At 50.1% G+C, this 12,031-nt stretch overlaps 1 protein-coding gene across 4 annotated transcripts in view; it reads right to left on the bottom strand.

Annotated features, from left to right (window-relative positions):
• Positions 1 to 12,031, bottom strand: part of TSC1 (TSC complex subunit 1) — a 146,066-nt gene that overhangs the window by 20,447 nt on the left and 113,588 nt on the right. For all 4 annotated transcript variants that reach the window (XM_063936750.1, XM_063936751.1, XM_063936753.1 and 1 more), the window contains exon 21: positions 10,724 to 10,882. In XM_063936750.1, the coding sequence (XP_063792820.1) occupies positions 10,724 to 10,882 (159 nt within the window). The remainder of the gene's footprint in view (positions 1 to 10,723; positions 10,883 to 12,031) is intronic.

The following is a 12,031-nucleotide window of genomic DNA, read 5'->3' as shown; positions in this document are numbered from 1 at the left end:
ACGTCTTTCCTAGCCTTGATCAGGGTAGGAATGACTTCCTCCGGAATTCCTTTTTCCGCTAGGATCCGGCGTTCAACCGCCATGCCGTCAAACGCAGCCGCAGTAAGTCTTGGAAGAGACAGGGCCCCTGCCGCAGCAGGTCCTGCCTTAGAGGAAGAGGCCACGGATCTTCTGTCGACAACTCTTGCAGCTCCGGATACCAAGTCCTCCGTGGCCAATCTGGAACAATGAGGATTGTTCTGACCCTACTCATTCTTATTATTCTCAACACTTTGGGTATGAGAGGAAGAGGAGGAAAAACATAGACCGATCTGAACACCCAAGGTGTCACCAGAGCGTCTACCGCTACCGCCTGAGGGTCCCTTGACCTGGCGCAATACCGCTTTAGCTTTTTGTTGAGACGGGATGCCATCATGTCGATTTGAGGCAGTCTCCATCGATCCGTGATCTGTGCGAAAACTTCTTGATGAAGTCCCCACTCTCCTGGATGTAGGTCGTGCCTGCTGAGGAAGTCCGCCTCCCAGTTGTCCACCCCCGGGATGAATACTGCTGATAGTGCGCTTACATGGCCTTCCGCCCAGCGTAGAATCCTGGTTGCTTCTGCCATGGCCACTCTGCTCCTTGTTCCGCCTTGCCGGTTTATATGAGTCACTGCCATGACGTTGTCCGACTGAATCAGAACCGGTTTTCTCCGAAGCAATTCCTCCGCTTGACACAGGGCGTTGTATATGGCCCTCAACTCCAGGACGTTGATGTGGAGACAAGTCTCTAGATATGGCCACAGACCTTGGAAATTTCTTCCCAGTGTTACTGCTCCCCAGCCTCTGAGGCTTGCGTCCGTGGTCACCAGGACCCAGTCCTGAATGCCGAACCTGCGACCCTCTAGCTGGTGAGCACTGTTCAGCCACCACAGGAGAGATACCCTGGTCCTGGGAGACAGGGTGATCCTTTGATGCATTCGTAAATGGGACCCGGACCACTTGTCTAAGAGGTCCCATTGAAAGGTCCTCGCATGGAACCTGCCGAAAGGGATGGCATCGTATGAAGCCACCATCTTCCCCAGGACCCGCGTGCAATGATGCACTGAAACTTTTTTTGGTTTTAAGAGGTTCCTGACCATGGCTATGAGCTCCTGAACCTTTTCGATCGGAAGAAAAACCTTTTTTTGGTATGTGTCTAGAATCAGGCCCAAAAAGGTCAGACGCGTTGTAGGGACTAGCTGGGACGTCGGTATATTGAGAATCCAGCCGTGTATCTGCAAAGTCTTCATGGACAGAGACACACTGTCCAGCAACTTCTCCCGAGATCTCGCCTTTATGAAGAGATCTTCCAAGTATGGGATAATTGTGACCCCCTGCCTGCGCAGGAGCACCATCATTTCCGCCATTACCTTGGTGAAAATCCTCGGGCCGTGGAAAGCCCAAAAGGCAACGTCTGAAATTGGTAGTGACAGTCCTGCACTGCAAATCTCAGGAACGCCTGATGAGGGGGGAATATCGGAACATGAAGGTATGCATCCTTTATGTCCAGGAACACCATCCAATCCCCCCCCTCCAGGCTGGCGATGACCGCCCTCTGAGTGATTCCATCTTGAACTTGAACCTCTTCAAGTACAGGTTCAGAGATTTTAGGTTTAAAATGGGTCTGACCGAACCGTCCGGTTTCGGAACCACAAACAGGGTTGAGTAATATCCCTCTCCTTGCTGGAGATGAGGAACTGTGACAATCACCTGTTAAATATACAATTTTTGGAATGCCGCCAACACTAGCTCCCTCTCGATTTGAAAAACCGGCGAGGAGGCAAGTCTTCGAATTCCAGCCTGTATCCCTGAGAAACAATCTCTAATGCCCAGGGATCCACCAGCGAGTGAACCCAGACGTGGCTGAAAAACCGAAGACGAGGCCCCACTAGATCTGCCTCCCCCCGGGAAGCCCCAGCGTCATGCGGTGGACTTTGCAGAGGCAGGGGAGGACTTTTGCTCTTGGGAACTAGCTGTGTGCAGCTTCTTTCCCCTACCTTTCCCTCTGGCAACAAAGGACAATCCCCGTACCTTTTTGTTTTTATTGGAACGAAAGGACTGCATTTGATAATGAGGTGCCTTTTTTGTATGCTGCGGGGGGACATAAGGTAAGAAATTCGACTTACCAGCCGTAGCCGTAGAGACAAGGTCCGAGAGGCCGTCTCCAAACAACTCCTCCCCTTTGTAAGGCAAGGACTCCATATGCCGCTTTAAATCGGCATCTCTCGTCCACTGTCGGGTCCACAAGAGCCGCCTAGCAGAAATAGACATAGCATTTATTCTGGAGCTTAATAAACAAATGTCTCTCTGAGCATCTCTCATATACAAGGCAGCATCTCTGATATGCTCTATGGTCATTTGAATAGCATCCCTTTCTAAGGTGTCAATCTCCGTAGATCAGGAATCTGCCCATGCCACAACCGCACTATAAACCCAGGCCGACGCCATAGCCGGTCTAGCAATAGTACCTGAATGAGTGTAAATGTGCTTCAAGGTAATTTCCTGCCTGCGTTCAGCAGGTTCCTTGAGGGAAGCCGTATCCTGAGAAGGCAGTGCCTTGTCTACTTTAGGCGAAGAATCTCAGCGTATCCTATCAGTTTGTGGAAAAGGATACGCCATAAGAATCCTTTTGGGAACTTGTGGTCTCCTATCTGGAGATTCCCAAGCCTTTTCGCACAATTCACTTAGTTCAAATGAGGACGGAAAGGTGACCTCAGGCCTTTTCCCTTTATACATGTGTACCCTCGTGTCAGGGACAGGGGGTTCCTCAGTAATATGCAAAACCTCTTTAATGGCAATAATCATGTACCGAATACCTTTTGCCACCTTCGGCTGTAATTTTGCATCTTCATAGTCGACACTAGAGTCAGTATCTGTGTCGGTATCTGTGTCATTGATCTGGGATATGGTGCGCTTCTGAGACCCCGAAGGACCTGGCGCCCCAGGGACAGGCATGGACTGGCTCCCTGACTGATCCCTAGCTTCTGCCTTGTCTAATCTTTTATGCAATAGATTAACATTTGCATTCAAGACATTCAGCATATCCACCCATTCCGGTGTCGGCGTTGCCGACGGCGACCTGACATTCAAGCACTCCCCCTCCACATTAAGCGAGCCTTCCTCGTCAAACATGTCGACACACGCGTACCGACACACTTCACACACACAGGGAACCCCTTTCTTGAAGACAGTATCCCTGTCAAGGCCCTTTGGAGAGACAGAGAGAGAGTATGCCAGCACACACCCCAGCGCAATGACCCTGGAGACCAACACAAAATGTTTTTCCCCAGCAGCGCTGTATAATATGTTATCCGCCAATTATGTGCCCCCCCCCTCTCTTTTAAACACCCCTTCACCGTGTGTCAAGCAGGGGAGAGTCCGGGGAGCTTCCTCTCAGCGGTGCTGTGGAGAGAAAATGGCGCTGGTGAGTGCTGAGGGAGAAGCCCCGCCCCCTCGGCGGCGGGCTTCTGTCCCGCTCAAACTTACAAAAATATGGCGGGGGCTCTTTTATATACATGTACAGTGCCCACCTGTACATGTATATTGTCTTTTGCCATAAGAGGTGTTTCTATTGCTGCCCAGGGCGCCCCCCTGCGCCCTTACAGTGACCGGAGTGTGTGAGGTTGCTGTGCGTTACCTCCGTGAAGCTGAAGGCTTCTGCCGCCTGACGACTTCTGTCTTCTGCTCTTCTAGCTCTGTGAGGAGAACGGCGGCGCGGGTCCGGGGGTGGACGCCCAGTAAGAACCTGCGTTCACCCCCTCTGGAGCTAATGGTGTCCAGTAGCCGAGGAAGCAGAGCCTATCTTAGACAAGAAGGTCTGCTCCTCTCTCCTCAGTCCCTCGATGCAGGGAGCCTGTTGCCAGCAGTGCTCCCTGTGAAAAAGTAGAGAAAAAATCAAAACAAAAATGCTTTTAGGCAGAGAACTCAGGAGAGCTCTCTGCAGTGCACCCATCCTGCTCTGGGCACAGTGTAAAAACTGAGGTCTGGAGGAGGGGCATAGAGGGAGGAGCCAGTGCACACCCAGAGTCCAAAGCTTTCTTAAAGTGCCCTATCTCCTGCGGAGCCCGTCTATTCCCCATGGTCCTTACGGAGTCCCAGCATCCTCAAGGACGTTAGAGAAAAAAGTGCACATTGCCTTGTTAAAGCTGCTGTAGCTGTTCCCTGATAAGATCCGCCCTCCTTCCCCGCCGCCTTGTACGCAATCAGTGCCATTTTAAGCATGGCAGGGCACAACAGGCAACATTATAGCCTGACACAGCGCTGTAATACTTCATTACCCCTTCTATGCGCCGGCTCTGTAGAGCTCTCCGGGGCTATGTCCCAGTGCAGCGGTGTCACGCTGTGAACGCTGACAGCCGCGGCTTTACATGAGGCCGATCTGCCTTTCGGCCCACGTGGCGCCTCTTCTGTGCACAGTCCCGCTGCTTGTATCGCAGTGGAGACTGTGTGAAGAGGGGATAGGCAGCGGTTGCCACGCTCTTACCTCTCCAGGGACCCCAGGCGTGCAGAACGGATCTGGCAACAGCTTTTTATAGAAGCTGTGACAAGTCTCCCATGACTCAGGCAGGCTGCTGAGAACCTGTACCCCACCTTAGCTACGTGGCAAAGGGCCTCTTCTTTTCTTGTATGGTGCAGGAGCACCAGGAATCTGTGACCGGCTCCCTCGGCACAAATTAAAAACCGGGGCTTGTGGGGGATAGAGGGGGAGGAATCTGCATAATCTTTCAACAAGTTGTAATGTTCCAGCTCCTGATAGCCAACCCATCTATCCCCACTGTCTTCAGCCTCCAGTGTCCCCTTGTGGATGCTAGAGAAACACAAGATTTCTCTAACGTCCTAAGTGGATGCTGGGGACTCCGTAAGGACCATGGGGAATAGCGGCTCCGCAGGAGACTGGGCACATCTAAAGAAAGCTTTAGGACTATCTGGTGTGCACTGGCTCCTCCCCCTATGACCCTCCTCCAAGCCTCAGTTAGATCTCTGTGCCCGAACGAGAAGGGTGCACACTAGGGGCTCTCCTGAGCTTCTTAGTGAAAGTTTTAGATTAGGTTTTTTATTTTCAGTGAGACCTGCTGGCAACAGGCTCACTGCATCGAGGGACTAAGGGGAGAAGAAGCGAACTCACCTGCGTGCAGAGTGGATTGGGCTTCTTAGGCTACTGGACATTAGCTCCAGAGGGACGATCACAGGCCCAGCTTGGATGGGTCCCAGAGCCGCGCCGCCGGCCCCCTTACAGAGCCAGAAGGCAGAAGAGGTCCGGAAAATCGGCGGCAGAAGACGTCCTGTCTTCAACAAGGTAGCGCACAGCACTGCAGCTGTGCGCCATTGCTCTCAGCACACTTCACACTTCGGTCACTGAGGGTGCAGGGCGCTGGGGGGGGGGGCGCCCTGAGACGCAATAAAAACACCTTGGATGGCAAAAAATGCATCACATATAGCTCCTGGGCTATATGGATGCATTTAACCCCTGCCAGAATACATAAAAAAACGGGTGATAAGGCCGCCAATAAGGGGGCGGAGCCTATCTCCTCAGCACACTGGCGCCATTTTCCCTCACAGCTCCGTTGGAGGGAAGCTCCCTGGCTCTCCCCTGCAGTCACTACACTACAGAAAGGGTTAAAAAAAGAGAGGGGGGCACTAATTAGGCGCAGTATTAACTATACAGCAGCTATAAGGGGAAAAACACTTATATAAGGTTATCCCTGTATATATATAGCGCTCTGGTGTGTGCTGGCAAACTCTCCCTCTGTCTCCACAAAGGGCTAGTGGGGTCCTGTCCTCTATCAGAGCATTCCCTGTGTGTGTGCTGTATGTCGGTACTTTTGTGTCGACATGTATGAGGAGAAAAATGATGTGGAGACGGAGCAGATTGCCTGTAATAGTGATGTCACCCCCTAGGGGGTCGACACCTGAGTGGATGAACTGTTGGAAGGAATTACGTGACAGTGTCAGCTCTGTATAAAAGACAGTGGTTGACATGAGACAGCCGGCTACTCAGCTTGTGCCTGTCCAGACGTCTCATAGGCCGTCAGGGGCTCTAAAGCGCCCGTTACCTCAGATGGCAGATATAGACGCCGACACGGATACTGACTCCAGTGTCGACGGTGAAGAGACGAATGTGACTTCCAGTAGGGCCACACGTTACATGATTGAGGCAATGAAAAATGTTTTACACATTTCTGATAATACGAGTACCACCAAAAAAGGGGTATTATGTTCGGTGAGGAAAAACTACCTGTAGTTTTCCTGAATCTGAGAAATTAAATGAGGTGTGTGATGATGCGTGGGTTTCCCCCGATAACAACTGATAATTTCTAAAATGTTATTGGCATTATATCCTTTCCCGCCAGAGGTTAGGGTGCGTTGGGAAACACCCCCTAGGGTGGATAAAAGCGCTCACACGCTTGTAAGGGCTCTACCTTCGCCTGAGATGGCCGCCCTTAAGGATCCTGCTGATAGAAAGCAAGAGGGTATCCTAAAAGGTATTTACACACATACTGGTGTTATACTGCGACCAGCAATCGCCTCAGCCTGGATGTGCAGTGCTGGGTTGGCGTGGTCGGATTCCCTGACTGAAAATATTGATACCCTAGATAGGGACAGTATATTTTTGTCTATAGAGCATTTAAAAGATGCATTTCTATATATGCGTGATGCACAGCGGAATATTTGCCGACTGGCATCAAGTCTAAGCGCGTTGTCCATTTCTACCAGTAGAGGGTTATGGACACGTCAGTGGTCAGGTGATGCGTATTCCAAACGGCATTTGGAAGTATTGCTTTATTAAGGGGAGGAGTTATTTGGGGTCGGTCTTTCAGACCTGGTGGCCACGGTAACGCCGTATTATCAGGCGCAGTCTTTTCGTGGACAAGGTTCCTCATTTCTGCCCCGTGACAGAGGGAGAGGAAAAAGGCTGCAGAAATCAGCCAGTTCCCAGGAACAGAAACCCTCTCCCGCCTCTGCCAAGCCCTCAGTATACGCTGGGGCTTTACAAGCAGAATCAGGCACGGTGGGGGGGCCCGTCTCAATGAATTTCAGCGCACAGTGGGCTCACTCGCAAGTAGACCCCTGGATCCTTCAGGTGATATCTCAGGGGTACAAATTAGAATTCGAGACGTCTCCCCCTCGCCGTTTCCTAAAGTCGGCTTTACCGATGTCTCCTTCTGACAGGGAGACAGTTTTGGAAGCCATTCACAAGCTGTATTCCCAGCAGGTGATAATCAAGATACCCCTCCTGCAACAGGGAACGGGGTATTATTCCACACTGTTGTGGTACCGAAGCCGGACGGCTCGGTGAGACCGATTCTAAATCTAAAATCTTTGAACACTTACATACAGAGGTTCAAATTCAAGATTGAGTCACTCAGAGCAGTGATTGCGAACCTGGAAGAAGGGGACTACATGATGTCTCGGGACATCAAGGATGCTTACCTTCATGTCAAAATTTACCCTTCTCACCAAGGGTACCTCAGGTTTATGGTACAGAACTGTCACTATCAGTTCAGACGCTGCCGTATGGATGGTCCACGGCACCCCGGGTCTTTACCAAGGTAATGGCCGAAATGATGATATTCCTTCGAAGGAAGTGAATTTTAGTTATCCCTTACTTGGACAATTCCCTGATAAGGGTAAGATACAGGGAACAGTTGGAGGTCGGTGTAGCACTATCTCAGGTAGTGTTGCGGCAGCACGATTGGATTCTCAATATTCCAAAATCGCACCTGGTTCTGACGACGTGTCTTCTGTTCCTAGGGATGATCCTGGACACAGTCCAGAAAAAGGTGTTTCTCCCGGAGGAGAAAGCCAGGGAGTTATCCGAGCTAGTCAGGAACCTCCTAAAACCGAGCCAAGTCTCAGTGCATCAATGCACAAGGGTTCTGGGTAAAATGGTGGCTTCCTACGAAGCAATCCCATTCGACAGATTCCACGCACCAGTGGGACCTGCTGGACAAATGGTCCGGGTCGCATCTTCAGATGCATCAGCGGATAACCCTGTCACCAAGGACAAGGGTGTCCCTCCTGTGGTGGTTGCAGAGTGCTCATCTTCTAGAGGGCCGCAGATTAGGCATTCAGGACTGGGTCCTGGTGACCACGGATGCCAGCCTGCGAGGCTGGGGAGCAGTCACACAGGGAAGGAATACCCAGGGCTTATGGTCAAGCCTGGAGACATCACTTCACATAAATATCCTGAAGCTAAGGGACATTTACAATGCTCTAAGCTTAGCAAGACCTCTGCTTCAAGGTCAGCCGGTGTTGATCCAGTCGGACAACATCACGGCAGTCACCCACGTAAACAGACAGGGTGGCACAAGAAGCAGGAGGGCAATGGCAGAAGCTGCAAGGATTCTTCGCTGGGCGGAAAATCATGCGATAGCACTGTCAGCAGTATTCATTCCGGGAGTGGACAACTGGGAAGCAGACTTCCTCAGCACGACCTCCACCCGGGAGAGTGGGGACTTCACCCAGAAGTCTCCCACATGATTAAAAACTCGACAGGTATTGCGCCAGGTCCAGGGACCCTCAGGCAATAAGCTGTAGACGCTCTGGTAACACCGTGGGTGTACCAGTCAGGGTATGTGTTCCCTCCTCTGCCTCTCATACCCAAGGTACTGAGATTGATAAGATGGAGAGGAGTAAGCTCTATATTCGTGGTTCCGGATTGGCCAAGAAGAACTTGGTAACCGGAACTTCAAGAGATGCTCACGGAAGATCCGTGGCCTCTACCTCTAAGAAGGGACCTGCTCCAGCAAGGACCCTGTCTGTTCCAAGACTTACCGCGGCTGCGTTTGACGGCATGGCGGTTGAACGCCGGATCCTGAAGGAAAAAAGGCATTCCGGATGAAGTCATCCCTATCCTGATCAAAGCCAGGAAGGATGTAACCGCAAAAACATTATCACCGCAATTGGCGAAAATATGTTGCGTGGTGCGAGGCCTGTAAGGCCCGACGGAGGAAATTCAACTGGGTCGATTCCTACATTTCCTGCAAACGGGAGTGTCTATGGGCCTGAAATTGGGGTCCATTAAGGTTCAAATTTCGGCCCTGTCAATTTTCTTCCAAAAAAAGAACTAGCTTCAGTCCCTGAAGTTCAGACGTTTGTAAAAGGGGTACTGCATATACAGCCTCCTTTTGTGCCTCCAGTGGCACTTTGGGATCTCAATGTAGTTTTGGGTTCCAAAAGTCACATTGGTTTGAACCACTTAAATCTGTGGAGTTAAAATATCTCACATGAAAAGTGGTCATGCTGTTGGCCCTGGCCTGGGCCAGGCGCGTGTCAGAATGGGCGGCTTTATCCTGAAAAAGCCCTTATCTGATTTTCCATTCGGACAGGGCGGAATTGAGGACTCGTCCTCAGTTTCTCCCCAAGGTGGTTTCAGCGTTTCACCTGAACCAACCTATTGGTGGTGCCTGCGGCTACTAGGGACTTGGAGGCCTCCAAGTTGCTAGACGTTGTCAGTGCCCTGAAAATATATGTTTCCAGGACGGCTGGAGTCAGGAAATCTGACTCGCTGTTTATCCTGTATGCACCCAACAAGCTGGGTGCTCCTGCTTCTAAGCAGACTATTGCTCGTTGGATTTGTAGTACAATTCAGCTTGCACATTCTGTGGCAGGCATGCCACAGCCAAAAATCTGTAAATGCCCACTCCACAAGGAAGGTGGGCTCATCTTGGGCGGCTGCCCGAGGGGTCTCGGCTTTACAACTTTGCCGAGCAGCTACTTGGTCAGGAGCAAATACGTTTGTAAAATTCTACAAAATTGATATCCTGGCTGAGGAGGACCTGGAGTTCTCTCATTTGGTGCTGCAGAGTCATCCGCACTCTCCCGCCCGTTTGGGAGCTTTGGTATAATCCCCATGGTCCTTACGGAGTCCCCAGCATCCACTTAGGACGTTAGAGAAAATAAGAATTTACTTACCGATAATTCTATTTCTCATAGTCCGTAGTGGATGCTGGGCGCCCATCCCAAGTGCGGATTGTCTGCAATACTTGTACATAGTTATTGTTACAAAAATCGGGTTATTATTGTTGTGAGCCATCTTTCAGAGGCTCCTCTGTTATGCTGTTAACTGGGTTCAGATCACAGGTTATACGGTGTGATTGGTGTGGCTGGTATGAGTCTTACCCGGGATTCAAAATCCTTCCTTATTGTGTACGCTCGTCCGGGCACAGTATCCTAACTGAGGCTTGGAGGAGGGTCATAGGGGAAGGAGCCAGTGCACACCAGATAGTCCTAAAGCTTTCTTTAGATGTGCCCAGTCTCCTGCGGAGCCGCTATTCCCCATGGTCCTTACGGAGTCCCCAGCATCCACTACGGACTATGAGAAATAGAATTATCGGTAAGTAAATTCTTATTTTTTGCACCCAATGTTTTACCGGCACTAATAGGATATGCCCCTAAAACATTTGCGCAGTACTGTACATTTCTGAATAGTTTATTTAATGGGGGTCAGGGGGTATAGTTCTGATGCGGAGAGGAATGCAGGAAGGTGTGCATTAACACAACAAAGCTAAAGAGGGTATTCCCTTACCAAAACCATACAGATCATTGCTAATATAGATTTGGAAACAGTGACCCTCAGTATTTCTGACTAGACAGCTGGTAGAACATTCTAGTTACATATAGGCATCACCTGGGCTGAGGCCTAGCTGAAAGACCATTTAGAAAAGATTATACTTTCACACCTGTAACCAGACCGATCTCACCTTTCCTCCGCAACCTCTGCTGTTTCGGCTTTCTCTTCCTGCTTTTTGAACAGACCTTCTCTCTCCAGCTTACTGTACAGACTTAGGATCTCCACCTCAAAAACCTGGCTTATCCTCTTCTGGGCGTTATACTTGCTCTCGGCGGCTTGGAGCAGTCCTCTAAACACATGGAGTTTAGGACACAGAACACCATTAGAATTCCAATATTAAAACTTTCTCGTTGGTTGACACGTGGCAATCTGAGTATCACAAGGAGTGTAGAGACCTCCGTGTGCAGGATATATCTGTGAAGGTCATCTCGTCATAAAGAATAACCAGCATCAATAGCTTTTGTTTTTTTCAAATCGCATCCACTTCCTTCCTCCTTGTGCAGATTTCAATGGGAAACCCTGCTGGCATTCACACTTACTCTGTAATGGGTGGCTGATCAGCAGGAGCCTACAGCACAGCTGAAAGAGCTGCCTTACTGACCATTCTCCCAACACAGTCTAAGGCTGTAATGACCAGTCCTTTTAGGGAGCACCTACACTTTAGCTGTACTTAATACGTGGATGGCCAATGTGCACTTGCAAGATTGGCAGGCCAGGTCTGCTAGTCCAGAGTTCTAAATGAAATGTGGGTTGAAGGGAGGGCATAGGACACACCAGGATTTCTCTGGGGAAGTTAACGAGCAACAAATAAAAAAAAAAATAAGAATTTACTTACCGATAATTCTATTTCTCGGAGTCCGTAGTGGATGCTGGGGTTCCTGAAAGGACCATGGGGAATAGCGGCTCCGCAGGAGACAGGGCACAAAAAAGTAAAGCTTTTACCAGATCAGGTGGTGTGCACTGGCTCCTCCCCCTATGACCCTCCTCCAGACTCCAGTTAGGTACTGTGCCCGGACGAGCGTACACAATAAGGGAGGCAATTTGAATCCCGGGTAAGACTCATACCAGCCACACCAATCACACCGTACAACTTGTGATCTAAACCCAGTTAACAGTATGATAACAGAAAGAGCCTCTTAAAGATGGCTCCTTAACAATATAACCCGAATTTGTTAACAATAACTATGTACAGTATTGCAGATAATCCGCACTTGGGATGGGCGCCCAGCATCCACTACGGACTCCGAGAAATAGAATTATCGGTAAGTAAATTCTTATTTTCTCTATCGTCCTAAGTGGATGCTGGGGTTCCTGAAAGGACCATGGGGATTATACCAAAGCTCCCAAACGGGCGGGAGAGTGCGGATGACTCTGCAGCACCGAATGAGAGAATTCCAAGTCCTCTTTTGCCAGGGTATCAAATTTGTAGAATTTTACA

Source organism: Pseudophryne corroboree, chromosome 8 (assembly GCF_028390025.1).
Source record: "Pseudophryne corroboree isolate aPseCor3 chromosome 8, aPseCor3.hap2, whole genome shotgun sequence".
Classification (NCBI taxonomy): Eukaryota; Metazoa; Chordata; class Amphibia; order Anura; family Myobatrachidae; genus Pseudophryne; species Pseudophryne corroboree.
The sequence above is the reverse complement of the archived record's forward strand: the minus strand, read 5'-3'. Positions and strand labels throughout refer to the sequence as shown.